The sequence below is a fragment of the Tribolium castaneum genome, chromosome 3 (assembly GCF_031307605.1).
Source record: "Tribolium castaneum strain GA2 chromosome 3, icTriCast1.1, whole genome shotgun sequence".
Lineage (NCBI taxonomy): Eukaryota > Metazoa > Arthropoda > Insecta > Coleoptera > Tenebrionidae > Tribolium > Tribolium castaneum.
In genome coordinates this window covers 10161653-10181395 of record NC_087396.1, presented here as the reverse complement: position 1 = coordinate 10181395, position 19743 = coordinate 10161653, and the positions used below count along the sequence as shown (strand labels likewise).

Sequence of the window (19743 nt, the reverse complement as noted above, 5' to 3'; positions counted from 1 at the left end):
GCTTAATAATCGACGGCTGTCTGCTAAAAAACCGACACCTTTTAGCGTTTTCGCATAAGTGTGTTATTAATTTTTTTTTGGAACAAAACGTGTTTTAAATTGAATTAATTTTTTAATTTATTTTAAATTTTAAATTGAAACGTGTTTTTAATTAAATTTAAAACACGTTGCTATGGAAAGCGTGTTTTTAAAATAGTGAAAACACGTTGATGTGGGAAACGCGTTTTAAAATAGTGTTTTATAATGTCGGATTCACATATAAAAAAGAAGGCTTAAAGTGTTACTAATAAAAAAATAATTTGTGATTTTGTTTGTAAATTATTAAATAGTTTAGTCCTGAATATTACAGTATAGTCTTCATATTTGAGAAAAAATTTTGCGTATGTTGTGAGCGTAAATGTTTGTACATTGTTGATTTCGAGAAAATGCCGTGCTCCTTCATCTTGCGTCAACATTCTCTCAATTGACAATGTACTACTTAATGCGCTGTTATTACACAAATAGCTATTTTTTACTTAACTAGAAATATTTAATTTTGCGCTGGTCAAAAATCTTGGGACACCCAGTACATTTGTGTTCTTTGTAATTCATTTCTACCTGTCCCATATTCCATATTTTGTTTTTGTAAAGATGCGTTATCAAATCACTTTTTTATTTTTTATTTTATTTTACTATTTGCCCAATTAATGTAGCTTTAAAGCGACAAACTGATAGTTTGGAGAAAACTACAACTGCGTTGCTAACTAGAAGCACAAAACAGACGCATTGTAAATAAAATCAGAATTTTGCGGATTGAAAGTTTCAACTTTGTTGGTTAGTGCGTGTTGAACGATGTGGGCTACTAGAATGAATTTCCAAGGAGAAAAAGACGAAACAATCCGGATTAAAGAACTGGACTGCAGCACTTTTTTTAGAGAATTACATTAAATGTGTAATATGTATTTTCAACTAATTTAATGGCACTTTGTTCTGATTTTATTGTTTTTCCGTTTAAGAAGATGATACATGACTTGCTCTTGCTACAAACTGTGGCAGAAGATGCCGTAAAGTATAGGTTCATGTTATTATTTGGTTTATTCTTTTCATTTTTTAATAATCATTATTTACCTCATCCTTTTTCATTTCTACCTGTCGTTCAAGTTATTTAATGTCGGAACCAATGATTTGGACAGCAAAAAGTCTGTAATCTTCGGCTGTCTAGAGCTCAAATTTAAAAATGTGCAAACGTAAACCAAGCTTGCCATAATAAAGGTAGATCGCCAATTTATAGCCACAAGAACTGAGCAAAAGTCGATCAGTGATCACAGCAAGTAGAAAGGCATCCGATATGAAGGTGAAATAAAAAAGTGAGATGTAAACTTTATTAAATCTTTTATTACTTTTCCTTAAACTCACAAGCTCTAATTTAATTTTTAATTACAAAAGCTTCAGCATTTTGTATCTTGCGTTATAAAATGCAAAATAATTTATACAAAATGTACAAACACTTCTTACTGTTATTAGTCTATTTAATTCTTTAAAAAATATAGTACAAAAAACGTAAGGGGTGCAGGGAATTTGCGGAATTATTTCTAAAAATATCAGAATTGTTCTGTAGTGAACAGGCACAACGAAGGCACTATCGTAAACATATCTATATGAATAAGTACTGTATTTTATATTTTACAGTTTGTGAAAATCTACAATGATTTGCTTGAGTATTTTGATTCGGAGTAGATTTTCACTAACTTTACAATTGTTTATTTAATCAATACTGGTTTCATTTTTCTTATTTACATATTTACAACAATATGCAGTTAATTACTTCGACATGATAAATGTTTTAAGGCATCTTTGAGACTTCGCTAAAATCCATGGAATGACATTTCAAAATGTTAATAAATTAGTACACTAGAAAATTTCACAGATACTTTGAAGTCTATAAATGAAATTCTAAAAAACTAAAACAATACACTAAAAAATGTGAAAAAGTCAGGAACAATACAATAAATACAATAATAAAAAAACAAATAGTATGTACATATTCTGGGATACAGAAATTAAATTTAAATAAAAATAATTTGAAAAAATCTAACAAGTTATATTATAAAAAGAAAACAAATCAAAATATTAAATAATATCACACAATCAACACTCGTTTATGTGTCACCATCAGTTGTTTATAATCACGAGATCAATCTCCAATTATCGCTATCGAGTCTTGTGGGCCCATTAGAAAATTTGGACTATAATTTGCGCTACAAACCTACGACTAAAATTGCACAAAAAACACGAGTCTACACTGGCCCCATTACACAAGCACCGTGAGCACGTCGTTACTCCCGCTCGTGTTCTGCGAAGTCCTCTGTTTATTCACATTAATAATACTTTTGCTAAAGTCTTTGTGTCCCGAGGAGTCGTCGAAAGCCGCCGTGTTTTTCCTCACATCGGGGTTTTGCGCTTTGTAGAGCATGATCTGGCTGCTGCGATGGGCCGGACTCAGCCCATCGCCCAGCTTCATGCTGTTGGCCTCGTTGCTGGTGCCGGGCACCACCAGCATGGTCTTCCTGGACCCGGGGCAGTCCACCTCGGAGATCATCTCCAGCATCTCGCTGGAGCCGTCGTGCGGCAGCATCGAGCTCAAAGGCCGCACCACGCTCACCTTGGGCAGGTCCAGGCCGCAGGCGCCCGCCGAGTTGATGCTGGCCATGCTGCCGCCGTCGTCCTTCAAGGGGTTGGCGTATCTGCGCAGGTTCTCTTCGTTTTGGAGGTTGTTGGACTTCTCGTCCTCGTGGTTGCGGTGGCAGGTGTCGGAGGAGGGGGAGAGGTTCATGCCGCTGAGGCCGAGGTTGCGGCGCCGCTGTCGGACGTAGAGGAGGGCCACGGTGAGGGCGCCCATCAAGCCGATGACGATGAAGCACACGAGTGCGATCAGATATTTGTTGTTTTGTTGCTCTTCGGACACGAGGGCCGTCTCGACTTTTACTTCGACGATGGAGGTGAGGGCTAAAAGGGTTGTCTGTTTGCGGGATATTGCCTCGCCGATCACGCGTATTCCGTCCAAGACGCCTTCCTCGCCAGACTGAAACAATTAACAATGGCTCAAACAACGAACATTTTTTACTTACAAGTTGGTTTTTATTAAAAGATTCTGGCAGTTTCAGTACAACAAAACAGGGACAAATTCAGTATAGTTGACAGTTTTTGTGAATTTGGAGGGTGAAGAAAATCACAGAAATTTTTAGTAAGAATAAGCAGTTAAATAACGATGTCTAGTGAGACCACATTTTGTGAAAGAGTCAAAAATGTGATCATTTTAAGTTTAAAACATATCAACTTCAAATTCATTTCAAACGAATTCCAAAAAACAACTATTCAAAATTGTAATCCTCCACAATAGTATTATTAAGTATTAAGAATGTTAAGGAGATTTTACCGATCGAAGACAAATGTTGTCTGGGATTGGCAATCCTTAACCTCCGTGATGATTATGACGTTTCTTGCACGATGCTTACATTTTTTTAAAGTTTCATTAAAAAATATAATGTTTTTAAATGATTTGTATCTAGTTAACTTTGAAATTGGTTTACATGTAAAAAAAATTGTGCCGCTCTGCTCAACTGAATCCTCTGTCCCTAAATGTCAAATTGTTAGTTGACAAATTCAATTAATTTCTTTTAAAAATTTCGTTAAAATGCAACTAAATTGTTACACCGTACAAGAAAACATTTTTATTATCGAAGCTTATTTCCGAACTGGAGACTTAATAAATGGATAATGGTAATATTCGATGTCTAAATTATTATTATTATTTATATGAAGCGGCATTTTCTGATTTTACATTAGAAATTCACAGACGACTAGATGAAAATCATTTAAACACACATACATGAATCTATAATCTCGGGTATGATCAATAGTGCGTTTAATGAAAAAAAAAACAAACAAGATTTAAAGAAACTATTGTTATTATGACAAAGAAATGAAACGTGTGTAAATGGTGAAAATAACTGAATAGTTCCTTCAAAATTTCGAATTCCTGTATATTTTTTATTGTGCTGTTTTAATATTTTCAAGTTTATTAGATTATATGTATGTATTAGCTGTCTGAAAATTATAAAAATGCCAACGTAGCATTTTCTCTCAAAATTAGCTGTTATAAAGTATTCATGAATTTTAAAAACATAATAGCTAATGTAATTTATACTTTTAATGACAGATCTAATTATTCATAACTATTTTACAATTTTATCGGTGTTATTTAAAGATAAAGAAATAATATAATTTTGTAAAATTCGACGTTGGAATTTTTTAGTTTTGAGGCAGCTAAAATCTCCATAAAAAATCATTTCACTTATTTTTCACTTTTTATGTCTTTATATTGGATGTCGAATTTACCGCACTGAGTTTGTTTTAAATTAATGATAATTTTGATATTATTTAAATATAAAATTTAATTAACTATAATTAACTATAAGCTTTTACTAGGTTTTTTTCATTATTTTCATATACTTATACACCCTGTATACTTATCTGCAGTCTGATACTATCAAAGGATAATAAAAAATCAAATTCAAATTCTGAATGTTGATGCATAACAGACCAAAACAAAGTACCAACTGAAAACCCAAACTAACTGTAGAAATATATGAATTCAAAACAAAGTTAAAATTACGAAAACCTAAATAGAGTTACTAAACTACAAGAAAAACGTTCCTCGAATATCTGAATAAAAAAGGTGAATACCTTTAATCAAACAAATTCTGTTTTATAGCCCTTATTTTAGAGAAAATTTTTACTTTTACAATTTATGATGAAGGTAATATTCTGAAATGTTTAATTAGAAAGACTGTCGGTACAGGTTTATGATAAACTGACCTAAAAAAGTTACTGAATTTTAAAGAAAAGCTACAGAAGCAAGAAAAATATTACGCTTAGAAATAATTTAAAAATAATTTCAAAAGGCAGACCTTAAATAGTTGCAATTTTTTTCGAACAGTTTATTTACTGATTTTGAACTGTGTACCCACTGTTTGAATTTTGTTTTTCCGTATCATTTTTGTTTTTAATTTTTTTATTGAAAGATTGATTCAACTTTTTCTCTTAATAAAACCTCAACAAAAGTACAACACCATTGTAGTTTCGCTTCCTGCAATCTGTATTCTGTAACTATAGGATCCGTAATAATAAATAAAAAGTAACGAGTGAAGAAGTAGAGCATTAATTTACAAATAAATCTGAAATATATAAAACTTTGGAATTAAAAAGACAATAAAACATAATCAAATTGAAAAATACCCCATAAATTCTAGAAAACTTATAATTTGGCAAACCGAATAATTAAAAAATAAAAACCAGACTTTAGATTATGTTTTTTTCCGATTTATAATCAAAGTTTAATTTTCTAATAATTCGTGACTTTATAGTAATTAACTGCATGGGTATTGTTTTAATTTTACAGATTTTTTCGTACATTTTTTCTTATATTTAGTTGCACAATGCAACTTCGACGTCATGTTTAAAAGAGTGCAGAACTTCTTTAAGGAGATAAATTTTGCTAAAGGTCCTATAAATCCTAAATAATTATATCTATCACCCTCTGAAAGCCGCTGAACATAAAACTTAAAATTTCCATTGTTATTTATTTTTGTGGGTTAGGATGGCCTCCAATAGAACTTACCAGAGTCACTTCGACGGTGTCGTTGTAGTCCATCTTAAGATCACACAGTAGAACCAATTCATTTTGCAAGTCATTAGCTGCCTGCTGGTTGGCCAAAAGCCGCCTCAAATCGCCACAAAGACTCTCCACGGTCACACCTGGTGGTAATTTGGGCCTGTCCAAGAGTAAAGTTAACCTGGCACAAGTGTTGCTGAGGACGGCCTGATTGGGCCAACAAGTGCTAGGACTGGGCACCGACGGCGGTTTCACCCTTCGACCACTTTCCAAGTCCCTGCACTCTCCATAGGGTTGACACGGCGGTGACAAGCACGACTCGGACGGCGACGGGACGCAAACCTGGTTATTATTGCAGTTGACCCTCTCGGAACTCCTGCAGTTTCCCAGACCGCACCAAATCCTCGTACATTTCACCAATCCGTTGAGGCACAGACACGTATTGCATTCGTGCTGCCACGTGATGTTGTTCTCCAAGGTGTGGCCTTCCCATGTGCAACTTCCTGGAGATGGCAGATGGGAATTGTCTGGAACTGATCCTATCGATAATTAATGATTCTAATCGTGACCAGCGGCGGCTCGTTAGGTCATTGGTGTCATTACAGAATATTCGTTTCCTTCAATTTTATTTTTTGCTCGACATGATTTCACTAACCCTTGACTTACTTTATTTTTGTCGCTTTATTAGTTGAAATATTGAGATTATAAAAAACGCAGTAAAAATTAGCTTGTGAAAAAAACAGCGAAAACAACTTATTTCAAGAAAAATGCAACAAAAAATTTCTGTGACAATGAAAACTGTCCACCTCCAAAGTTGGCACAATTCCACGGTACTTGTTAACTTTCGAATAAATTTTGATTTGAATTACTTTTATGAAATATCTATTAATATTATTCCAAAATATCGTTTTTTAATAAAAAAATTAAATTTTTGTCTTTTTTAGCTTTGTTGTGTTTCGTTTTATCATAATTGGTTTTCAGTAGGTAAGTAACGTTGCTCCCTTGCCTCAGAATCATCCTTTTTTTCCTGTGCCGAACGTAAATAAAGTTTGAGAAAATACTAGGTATACATTTATTAAAGTTCCTTTAATGTAATTTTTTTCAGTCATAAATAAGTCTGTCAAGTCAATGCCTTATTATGAACAAAAACTGTTTTTGTGTCATTTTTATTTTAAATATGAAATTTAAAATTTTGTCCTGTCCGTAATCATTTTTTTTTGGTTTAGTAGTGCTGATACACGGGCATACAATGGAAAGGCAAACCCGTAGGGAGAAATTGAACACAAATATAGAAAAAATAAAATAAAGAAACACACAACACAATTTTTGTAGAAATATGTAGAAAGGAAACGAAAAAACAAACCTGAAGCAAAAAAGGTAGGTTTTAAAGAAAAACAAAAAACTTTACACTGAACATAAGCTTAGCTATGAGGAAACGTAACGTGTAAATTGTTGCAAAATAAAAAAACTTAAAAACTTAAAGACAAAGGTCGGCAAAGTTTGGGAAAAAATGTACAAAAAGCTAAACCATCTTTACCACATAACCGGATCATAAAAATGTTGAATTGTTGAGAGGATTATGTGAAAGTTACTTAGAAAATGAAAGTAGTTTGCTAACATCAGAAAGAATTACAAAAGTGATAAACAAAGCAAACCATTGCGGAATTCAGAGGCCGAAAAATGACATGTTCAAAAATTTTTCCTTCAATTTCACTGTTCACAAGATAATAATTTTGGTAATAAAATTGTTATTACTTGTATAATTTTTTATGTTCCATCTATAATGTTCGTATCTCTAAAAGAGAACATAAACATTCAACAATATAGTTAGAACAATGTAATATGTTAAAATAAATAAATAAATAAATAAATAAAAATAGAAACACTATTAAACCTATAACTAAAAAGAAACACTAGTTAAACATTTTTATTTAATAAAATCCACCCCTTTAAAAATTGCTTTCAGATTTATATGGAAAACACAACAAATGAAATGTCAGATATAATTTATAATTTTTTATATTACTACTTTATACTGATTCAAATTTGTAGACTTGTAGAAAAGATACTATTGATGGATTTATTTCTTTATTGCACTGGATAAATGTTGACAAATATTCGGTGTTACAACCAAATCGTTTTTTCATGCCTTTTTCTCAAAATTTCTAATTTAATTGGACTTATTTCGTTACAGTATTGAATATCCCGATTGACAATAGGTACCACATGTCCATACCATATGTTAAATAAATATGTCCCGTCGGTAATGAAATGGCTGTGGAGCAAAAATAGTTTGTAAAAAATGCAGCAACGATAATGCGACGATAAAAAATAGAAAAATGAGCTTTATAGTTTGCTGTCAATTTTGTATCACCGTACTGTACAAACTTCTTATGGAATAGTATATTATTATACGAGTTTTATGAGACGTTCTATTGTGGTACGAATGGAGCACAACGAAGGAGTGCTTCAATAGAATAAGTGCCACAATTAAGTGTTATAAAACGAGTGTTTTTATACTTTCTATTTTTGTTGTTTGTTTGTTTAGTTTAACTTATCAAAACCTGTTTAAACTATTTCCTGTTAATTTTGTTAATTATTCGGGCTTTATCAATAAACGACTTGACGCTGTTGACAGATCATACACTAAATTACAGTGATGGCTAAATTTACTAAAAGGAGTTGCACAAAAGTTCTATTATGACAAAAATAGTAGAAAATTAAAATCGAGTGATTTTGTATTTCATATCGTCTCTTTCGTGGATAAAAATGGTTCAAGTTTTCGAACCCACGAACCGCCACTGCTTTCGTCGTGAATATAATAAATATTAATTACCGTTACACTGCTTTCCGCTCCTTCCGGGCGAGCAAATGCAATCAAAATCGTCGATTCTATCCAAGCAAGTGCCTCCGTATCCGCAGGGGTTGGAGGCGCAGTCGTTGACGTTGATCTTGCAGTCCGGTCCTGTGAATCCAGGGGCGCACTCGCAGAGGAACCAGTTGACGCCGTCGATGCACTTGCCGCCGTTCTGGCACGGCTGGGGGATGCAGTCGTTGACGTCGTCCTCGCAGTGCACGCCCTCGAAGCCGTCCCTGCAGATGCACTGGTAGTAGTCGCCGGTGTTGACGCAGGTGCCGCCGTTGAGGCAGGGGTTGGAGCGGCACGCCGTCTGTTTGGCGATGTGACAAGTGGTGCCTTCCCAGTCGGGAGGGCATCGGCACATGAACGTCTTGCCCAAATCCTGGCAAGTGCCGCCGTTCTTGCACGTGGTGTGGTCGCAGTGGCTGTCTTTGAGAGAGCACGTTTTGCCCTTCCAGCCGTTCTTGCAGTTGCACTCGAAGTCGGCGATTCGGTCCACGCAACTGCCGTTGTTACGGCAAGGGTTCGGGCTGCAGTCGTCCGTGTCTGCAAAGGCAAAGAATATTATACAACTTTCTGACTCAATGAATTGTTCTCAAAATTGTAAACACAAATTCTGTTCGAGCATTTCAGAAATACAACTTTAATATTGTGAGCTTACTGCAAAAAGTGGCCAAAGTCACAAATGAAACTTTTTCACAAATTTATTCTACAGCGTGCTCAAAAACTGGCGCACCAACTCAATGGTGTGTGGTAGAGAACTGAAACTAAAGAAGTTAACACAATAAGTTTGTAGCTCCAGATTTTTTAAAATATGACTTTAGGAATTTTTTCAACATTTTTCCCGTAATCTGCACTTGCTTCTCAATAACGTACCACTGAGTTGGTGGACCAGTTTTTGAGCACCTGTATAAATGGTTATTTATATTTTGCGTTTATAATACGTTTATTAACATCTTTCAACAGGAATCGTTTATGTCTCATTAAAGTACAGTGTACTTTAATGAATTTGGGGATATTTATTATTTATTATTATTATATTTATTATTATTTAGATTTAATCATCATTTCTTCTTCATTTATTATTATTGTCGTTACCAACTGACACAAAAATCCCTAGAAGACAAAAAAATAATTAATCAAAATAAAAAAGGGGGCCCAAAGTTTAAAAATTAGAAAAAAAGACTCGTTTTATAAGGGTTTTGGCGCACTCATCCCACAGAAAACTTGCCTATGCCTCTTTTCTCGTGCGCAACCCTTATAAAACTTGTTCTTTAATACAGGGTGCTCAAAAACTGGCGCACCAATTCAGTGGTACGTTGTTGAGAAGCATGTGTAGATCACGGGAAAAATCTTGAAAAAATTCCTAAAGTCATATTTTAAAAAATCTGGAGCCACAAACTTATTTTGTTAACTTCTTCAGTTTTCATTATTTTTTAATATTTTTATGTTTCACACTAAGTAATCGTTCGCTAACACAACGATGAATAATTATTTTTAAATTTCCTATCAGACTTTAGCAGTTTTTTGTATTTAAAAAAATTAAAATTCATCAAAAAAATCACAGTTTGTAGATGTGCCAACACTGGGAATTATTTCCTAGGCAACCATTTCAAAAATAATTTATTTTTATTCGGAAATAAAATTACCGTTGGGGGCGCCACTGAGCTAGGTCGAAAACAGTAACCATAAATGGCGGGAAAATGTTTATTCGGATATTTTGAGCGTTGTACGAATTTTGGGGCTTCACAATTATTACAGTGCCTATGCGGAATGATTATTGCATCTTTGATGCAAGAAACTTATGTTGACAAATGAGAGATGACGAGGAAAACACGAATAACGAATGACTGTTTGGTTCACTTTCTTTATTGGAAAATTATTACAAAAACATTGAAAAGCCTACCTTTTGGCATAATTTACGTTTAAATGTATCAGCAGTTGTTAATCTTTATTGTAGTTTTGTAGATTTACCGCAGCATTTCATGATTTTTCCAGAGGAAAATTTTAACCTAAAATTCATAACATTTCACTAATTTATTGGTTTCATGAGCCAAACTTTGTGTTCGCTGTGATCCATTACTTATAATCTTTAATTAGACAACTGTTTGATAACACTTTGTAATCAAAATTTAAATATTTTTCACTTTTTATCCACTTTCAAGTTCCAACAATAAACACTTTATACCACGAAAAACTACAGAACCAAAGTCAACGCTAGTATTTACCACCACGTACTTTTAAAGTAATTCTTTCTATTGTAAGTAATTAACACTACACACGCAAAATTGTTGAACAATTCATTAAATGTCAGTTAAATGTGGCATTACGAAAATTTCTTTACTGTTTTCGACATAGTTTAAAAGTCATCACCAGAGGGCGTCTAGTTAATTTTATTTCCGAATTGTTGATCACATTCAATTGTGATCTCTACTGTTAGACAACGTTGCCACATATCGTTTATTTAAAATCCGTTATTTAACAATAACTTTAATACAAAGAATTTTTTAACTATTTTTACCTTTATATGTAACCAATTCTCTTCCACACTCCATTGAGTTGGTGCGCCAGTTTTTGAGCACCCGGTATACTACTATGAAGTCAGTGATGTTTTTCTTTAAATAACTTTTGGTGGGCAATTACGTAAGACACCACACTTTTTAATGAAGTTATAGAAATCCACGTATGTTTTGTAGTTATACAAGAAAATGTGATCGTAATAACGTAAAACTTCAATTTTTTGACTCATCTCTTACCATTAATTAAGTACAGCTTTGAATGATTGATTTTTGTTAGTTTGTGTCTCAAAAAATGTGTTAAAATGCTTGGAATTAGCTTAAATAACGTAATTCAAACCTAAAACCACTTTATGTTTTATTTATAGCAAAATTTATCAAATAAAGTAAATAACGATCTCCAGCTATTTATTTTTAGGTTGTTTCTGGTAGAAAAATCAACAAAACTTCTAAACTAATACATTTGCTATTTTAGCAAAATATCTTGAATTTAGTTAGTTACCACAAAAACCGGTTAATTCGCTTAAAACTTGAATCGGCGGAAAATTAATACTTCTGAACAGAAATAAGTAAAAACCGAGATACGAACAAAAACTTAAATACAGACCTAGTAAATGTCGTTTTTTAGCTATTTTCGTCAAAATCTCTCCAAATTACGTGAGTTTATGTAATTGCATAAAAATTACTTGGCATTGGATTTAGTGAAACATAGAATTTGTTAAATTTTTATCTCCAAAACAAACTAAAATACCTGGAATTAGTCGAAGTAGAGTAATTCAGGCGTAAAGCTTGGCTTCTTTCGGTAAAATAATTCGACTTAAGTAAGTTTTTGGCTTATAATCGTGCTCATCTTCTTGGAATAACTGATTTATTTTAAAGTTAGTTTCGGCAAAATCTTTTGAATTAAGTAAGTTACTTTTTCAACCAGCGCTACAAATCGGTCGGGATGAAATGGTTTAAACTTAACCGAAAACTGGAAGAATTTTGACCAAAAAACGACAATTTTGTAGTAAATTTTTTTAGATTTTGGTGAGTTTTTCCTTTAAAATTAAAATCTGTTGATTTAAATATATTTGGCTCTAAAAAAGTGAAAAACATAATAAATCGTTTATGAAATGTCTAATGAAGTAATGAAATATTATAGTTGTTAAATCTTACATAAAAGTGATGACTTTTTTAGCAATACTTTCAGCAAATGTGTCGTCTTTGTAAGTTTTTGGCTAAACGACATGCTAAGTTGTTCAGAACTACTTGCAAAAAAAGAATAACTGAGCTATTGTTGTAGGTAACGTTTAATTCAAAAACACGTTAAGTTGGTTAATTTAAAGGTTTCTTTTTGACCTAAAAGGCCGCTAAACCAGAGTTGACCAAAATAGCATAATTTAGATCTAAAAAAAATTCTTCTTTTCTTGTCAAACCTGGGAAAAAACATCATAAATCGTTCAAAGTTGTCTAAAATTTCATAAGCCATCGACCTGCAGATATATTAGTGAGTTTCAATTATGTGCTAAATTACTCTGGAATAACTGAAATTGTTATTTTTTGTAAGACAAAAAATGATTTTTTTAATTATTTCGTCAAAACTAAACTTTTGTTAGCTTCTAACTCTAATAAAACGAGTTAAATCGGTCAAAATGGGTAACAAAATGATTACCAAAACAGGATAAATCACACAGAAAATAATGATTTCCTAATTATTTTTTGTATAAAATTTGTCAATTTAAAAGTTTTTTGTCCTTGTTTCGGCAAAACTCCTTAAGTTTGAAGTATATTTAAATTTAAAAAAAATAACACATTTTGGGCCTAAAATGACAACTGTTGTTGCGTTGTTAATGTAAAAATTTTTTGGTTTAAAAACATGATCAAACGCTCTGAATTGACTAAGTATATTTGTACAAGATTTAAAAGTGTTTTTTATTTTTTTTACTTATCTAACTGAAAAACGAATTGAATCCTGTTTAAATAAATAAATTCAAAACAACAAGTTCTGGGCTTGTTTTGCCAAAAAAATGTAGATTTAAGTTAAGAAATAAATTAGTCTTAAAACGACGTTTTTATTAAAATTTTCTTGTCACTGAGATTTGTCGAGTAGTGTTGTTCGGACTCAAAAGCATTCTGCTAGAAGATATGTGCAATATTTTTTTGAGCATTAAATGTTGACTTTAAGAATATTTTTACTAAATACTTACTTATGTTGCACAGAGCGCCTTCCCAACCCTCTTTGCAAATACACTGAAAGGCGTTGATTTTGTCGACGCAAGTCCCGCCATTTTCGCAGGGATTTACTTTACAGTCGTTTATATCTAAACAAAGAAACGTTAATTTTTTATTTGAAACTCATTCGGGGGACTTACTCTCATGGCAATACTTTCCGGTGAAGCCGGGCTGACATTGGCAGCGATGTCCGACTCCGGGTAGGTTTACGCAGTGCCCGTGTTCGCCACAAATGCTGGGGGCGCTGTTCCTTCCACTTCCTACTCCCACAGCTATGCAACTTTCCACTTCTGTAATGAAAGATTCCAAGTGAATACTTTACCTTTTCTGGAATGACCAAGGCGAGTGGCAAATGAGCCGTGTAACGACTTGCCAACTAAAGAAGCGCTTAAAAATATTTTGTCTTTGAATTTTTCCGTGGCCGATGCCTCGGTGGAGATACGTTTGAAAAAGTCCCGATTCAAATCGATGAAATATTACGTCACAACAATGGGAATGAAGAGAAGTTGTTCTTTTGTAATGTATGTACTTGAGGCGGCGATGCAAGTCACTGTTCCGCGAGTGTATTTGGTTCGATACAATACCGCTGATGAAAGATATCAATGTGGTTATCGGTAATCTGATCTCTATTTAGAACTTATTACCGGTTGAGAGATGAGCTTGTGGGTGTTTGTAATTTACCACAGGGATTTTTACGCAATTTCGCGTGGGCCCCACGTCTCAATAACCACGACCTTACCCAGACTCACGCCAAGCCCCAAGTGTGATATTTTTTTCGTTATTTTTCTTGACTGAGCGGGGATTTCCCGAGGGTGGCCCTCAAATCAAAGTACGGCGCACTAGTTCGCGTCAATTAAACACTTTATGAACGGTGGATAAGTGAGAGAGTTGGCCGACCGGTCCGGCTCCATTTCTGCCCCAGCAGGATGCAGGAGCCCCCCGGAGCGCGCGCCCCCCACTTCACCTAGCTTGAAAATTACCTGTCAACCCGAGCGTCATCCGCCAAGATTCATGCACAATATTAACACTGTTCCTCGCGACTTGGCCCAAGTTTAAAAATAGCATTACTCACCTGCATGATATGTTCCCAGCAATTATTCTATGGACCGTGTTAGAGGCGTTTTGCTCGTTTTAACTTCGCTCTTTAACATCCGGAAACGCAAGTAAATAACGTCGCGTCTTTAAAATGGAAATAAACGCGTCGCGTTTTTATATCCTTATAGCTAACGATTAAGGCCGTAAAACAGACGTAAGCTTCGCTTTAGCTACCATTTTTAACGCACCAAACTCGAACTCCATTTTTTTTTTAATTGCAGCACCTAACTTTGAGAGACTTTTATTATATCGATGTTCTAATTAAAGTTAATTGACATCAGGTTTACTTTTTTTCTGTTGAAAACCGGGTGGCGTACTACAGTATGCATTTAACAGCATTCGAAATTTGACTCTCTTTTTTAGGAACTAAACTATTCGATTTTGTGGAGCGCTTCTTTTGAGAAGAAAGAAAAAGAGAAAACTAACTGTAAAAGTGACAGTTGTTTTTATAGTTTTAAACAGATATTAAAAAAAATGTTTTGCACAAATGAAACACTTAAAATTGATTCGGGCTTTGTGAAGAGGTCTTACTGTATTTAAGATCGAAAAAAATTATCCTCTAGCAGGCTCTGACTTAGTAGTACTGCAGGCAACATAATTATTTAGGTACCTGAAATTCAATACCGAAAAATTATACGTTTTATTTGTTAAAAACTTTTTGGTCCTCTCAAATAACCCCGAACAAAGCCAAAATTTATTCAACACATGTGTCAAATAATTTTATCGTTGGTGTTGATACCACTATTTTATAGAAGTTTGCACTCAGGTTTGCAGTTCTAATCTTTGATTTATTTTGAAAAAAATGACATTTAGTCTCAATAAAAAAATCTCGACTACAATTTAGAAACGAAAACAAAGATACAGGGACAAATTGGGTACCGATTTTCTAAATATGGAAACAAAACAGTGAATTTTGCAATTACAGAAGTTTAATTTATTCGATAAAATTCGAAATTGTCACAAAAAATTAATTTTTAAAAGAAGCATTTTAAAGCTGACAACTTCTCTCTGTAAATACTTGGTTTTTAATTTTAATGTTATTAAACTTTAACAAATACCAAATAAATCGAGTTTATAAACACTTGATGACTTTATAACTTTTTTACCATGTTTGTGTTATTTTTAAGTTGAATCTCTTATTTAAAAAAATGTCAAGTCGAATAGATTGCAAAAATTATCGATGCTGAAGATCAAAAAACTAAATATTTATGTTAGGCAAATCTCCCTCGATTACACTTATTTTTTTAATAATTGTGCTTATTTGTTGAATGCCTAGTTTTATTGACTACATGTTCTACTGTGATAAAGCTGAAACAAATGTTATGTCCAGAAGTGCAAATTATTACTTTGTGTTTAAGTTCCAACAATTTTTATGGAGATTTGGATAATTTTCATCAATCATATTCGGGAATATTGAGAATTTAATTAGTTTTGCAAATGGAAGCATCTGATGCTAAATGATTCACTCATTATTTTCTTTGTTACTACATAATGTTTTTTATTTTTATCATAACTTTGTAAACCCTTATTTTTTATTTACTGTGTACTGTCTGATTTTCTTATTATCTTGTTTTTATTTGTATCTTAAAAATTTTTTTAATTTCTGTTTCGTTCCGTAATTGGGTGCTAACCCATTGGAAATAAAACTACTTCTATTATCAGTTTTAATAATGCAAAAAAATATCTTGAATTGTTTCCTTCAACATAGCTTTTTTAAAGAATTACGTAGTAGTACAGTGAAAATTTCCAGTAACCGACGGTGACACGGTTTTTGTCCGGTTACTGAAGGTGTCCTCTTAAGAGAATTAAAAAAAAGATACAAAATTTTCTTCAAAATCTTGTTCATCAATATTCGCAGATTCGCCAGAAATGTAATTAAAATTTGTATGGTGACAAATCTAAATTTTCTTACCCATCAAGTGCCTTAAAAATTTCCACTTCCAAGTCATTTCTTCACCAATTCACCTTAATTTTTCACATTTCTGTGTAAATATGTATGTATGTGACAGACTCTTCGTCCGTTTATTGGAAAGTATACCATTTAAAATACGTTATCTCAAAACGTAGCTTACAAAAATGTCCATTTGTCAGAGGGGTCCGCTTATAGGAGGTGTCCGTCAAGAGAAATTTCCTCGTTGTTTATATGTTTGGTTGATGAAATTTTAATAAAAGTTTCGCTTATTTTAAAAGATAAATTCCAATAATAATGGAAATTTTTCAGTTCATTTTGTCCATTTCAGTGAAAGAATAAAAAAATAATCTTAATAAAAAAATACGACACTGTAGAGGCGATAAATTTTTATCTTTTTTCACACAAGTCTTTAATTTCTCAACTGTAGCTGACCTGTACAGTTCGAAAAAAATGTGACAACAAACGCTATTAACGCATGTAAGACAGCTTAGAGAGGTTGAGTTGTGTTTGTCTCAGTCAAAGAGCTCAAGAGGAACGTTTGCTTGTGTGTAAATATCCTGTTGCTGCGAGAAGCGGACAATGAAGCAGCATTCGTTTGAGATCTGCATGTTGCTGACTAATAGAGTCAATCTGTAGAACAGCGCAAATGATTTGCTACCATTATGTGTTTTCCGCTGATGTAAATGCTGTTATTTGGATTATGAGAACGTTTTGAATTCGTAATCCTTAAAGCACGACAAGAGAAATGCAGACCGTTTCGACGTTTTTCCATTTATTAGTTATACATGTTGCGATTTCCTATTTTATTGCACCTCAGTTGCGATAAATTTCTTTTATTCGTCGTCATTAAATAGAGCCTTTTTTATGCTACTTCTAGTGAGAGCAAAATTCTCATAAGTCTAAGAGCATGCACTAACCGGCTAAGCCTCTTTTCCTTAGTTACTGGCTGGAATGATGATTATACACATTTCGCTCCATCAATCGGCAAACTCAAAAATAACTGGCTAACCATGTACACAGTGAATTAGCAAAATTAAAAAGAAAAAGGCAAAAAAGTTAGTTTTTTGTGTGCTTTTTACCATCAGATAAGTCGCACTAAATGTCTGAAAATTTACGGCATAATTAAAATTTAGGTAACAAAGTCGTGCCACAAATTAAAGCGGCCTCAAGCTTGCTTATCTGTAGTAGAGCCATAAAGAGGAAAATATGTATATAAATGTCGAAATCAATTACACACCGTATTTACATCAGGGCAAATAAAGTTAAAAGCAATTATAAAAGTGATTTCCTTAAACAAAGAACTCGTTTTCGAACGACCAGTATTAATCTTATTCCATTAATTTCGAGATTTGCATATGGTAGGCTTGGATGCAGTTGTTATAAGTAGGTTGGCCTCCGTATCGATGACTTTTCGTGTCTCTCACAGAAAGCGAAACCTTTATACAACATAAATAAACCTGTTAGCAAGTGGAAATGCCATTAATTACAATTGTCTTAAAATAAATCACCATGCAATGCAAAAAGAATTGGACCGGAATGTTTACGCGCTCTGACTTAATACCGACATAAATCCAACACGAGAAAAGAAAATTCCAAACGCAAAATCTTACCGTCATCGCAGGGCGGGTTGTCGCAAATCGCCTTGCTCTCGCTGCAGTTCTTCCCCTGCCATCCTTCAGGACAATGGCAGTAGTAGTCCGTTTGCGTGTTGAAGCAGGAAGCGCCGTTTTGGCACGGGTCGGGACTGCAATGGTTGTAGTCGTTCTGGAATAATATTTTTTTTTAAATTAAACCTTTTTAGAAATCATTCTAATGGGGAATTTGCACAAAAAACACTCAAAAACGGGTTAATATTTTTATTGTTTTCACTACATCAAAGAAGAGACTAAATGTGCCAAATATTATTATTAATGAAGCATTGAATTTTCATTTTAATGAAAATGTGTTTAATAATTTTTTTGTCTATTTGACTCCCTGGCATAGATTCTTGTCAAAGACGAGGGAAAAATATTAGTTTTGTATTTCGGTATGTAAATAATTAATAATAATCGTGGAAAATATGTCAGCGATTAAAGATTTAAAAAAACATACAGGGTGATTCAAATGTGTCGGGCCAAATTTCGAATACAAGACCTTCAGCTAAGCATAAAAATGAATTCAGATTTATTCATCATCTGAATTTTATATATTTTTTCATTTTTTGTTCATTAGCAATAGCTTTAATTCTTTTGGTTCCAATGTTGTCGTATTTAATTTTTTGCCTAATTTGATAGTTTGTTAAATGTCTTTTACACTATAATTTGTAATTTTTTTTAACTTCCATCTCTTTAACGTTGAATGCCTACAATTTTCATTAATTAAATTCAAGAAATCATTATCCGAAGTACCAAAAATTTAGCTCAGAAATGAAACCCAACAATTTTTGCATAGGAACTTTCAGGACTATTATCCCTACCTAAGAGAGATAGTACGAAATTTTTTAATCACCCTTATAAATTCTAACTATGGTAATATTGGTGATAAAAAAGAGCTTTTTATGTTAACTTATAAAAGTTGTTGAAGAAGTTCAGAATAGTATTTGTGTTGAAATAATAAAGCAACGTTTTTGTAGGTTGAAGCAATAAGAATCCCTCAAACACATTATTACAACTACAAATTTAAAAAAAAATCCTTATGTCGTTATTTTAGGTACTTATTTTTTATGTATTTAAAAACAAATCATATTTATTGTCAACAAATAAAAGAGCAATTATTAGTATTTCTGATAGAAATTTTTTACACTTTTTGATATGATATACGAAAAATATTTCAAGAATGATCCTTTTTCTTATGGAAAGATATTGTCATATTTATTTATAAATAAATTTTACTTATCTCATACAAATTTTCAAAACAATTTAAATTATACTATTTTTTTTAATAAATTATCATTACGTAATATTTCTGAATAAAATGAATGTTATGTAAGTAAAAAATTAATGATTAAAAGCAGATCTTCTTGTGTTAGATAAGAAATGATCACTATTTTTCTCCATGCGATGTAGTACTAATAAATCTATCTCAAAAAATTATCATGTAAAAATAAAATTCTAATGGTAAACCAAAATGCATGTTTGCATGTTTGGTGACTTTACAAACTTTTCAGGTTTTTCAAGTTGTGGTTAATTTTCAGAACTATTCTTGCATTTCTAGAGAACTTGTGCTAGAACTGGGTCTGCGTACGTTTAATTTAAACTAAAAGAGCAAGGACAAAAAGTCTCATTCCATCCTTAAAATCACATGAAAATTCTATCAGACACTTTCAAAATCGATCATATTGTATGTTGATTTTTTTATATTTGTCAATTACAGCAAAACTATTTTTTAAAGATAGATAATTCTTGTAAGAGAGTTTCCAAAAATAATAAATTCAATGGTTACAACTAATAATTCTCGAGTTATTGTCCGATAAACGCTCTGGGTATTAAAATCTCGACAAAAATCGGAAAAATCA

At 32.8% G+C, this 19743-nt stretch overlaps 1 protein-coding gene across 2 annotated transcripts in view; it reads right to left on the bottom strand.

Annotated features, from left to right (window-relative positions):
- Positions 1-1354: 1354 nt before the first annotated feature.
- Positions 1355-19743, bottom strand: part of Ser (Serrate) — a 118232-nt gene continuing 99843 nt past the window's right edge. Inside the window, exons 11-16 of one of the 2 annotated variants that reach the window (XM_008198074.3) lie at positions 17861-18014; positions 13384-13533; positions 13219-13332; positions 8490-9059; positions 5660-6192; positions 1355-3061 (exon numbers count right to left, since the gene is read on the bottom strand). In XM_008198074.3, coding sequence (XP_008196296.2) covers positions 2291-3061; positions 5660-6192; positions 8490-9059; positions 13219-13332; positions 13384-13533; positions 17861-18014 — 2292 coding nt within the window. In that variant the 3' untranslated portion in view covers positions 1355-2290. The remainder of the gene's footprint in view (positions 3062-5659; positions 6193-8489; positions 9060-13218; positions 13333-13383; positions 13534-17860; positions 18015-19743) is intronic. The other variant, XM_008198075.3, reaches the window with a different exon arrangement.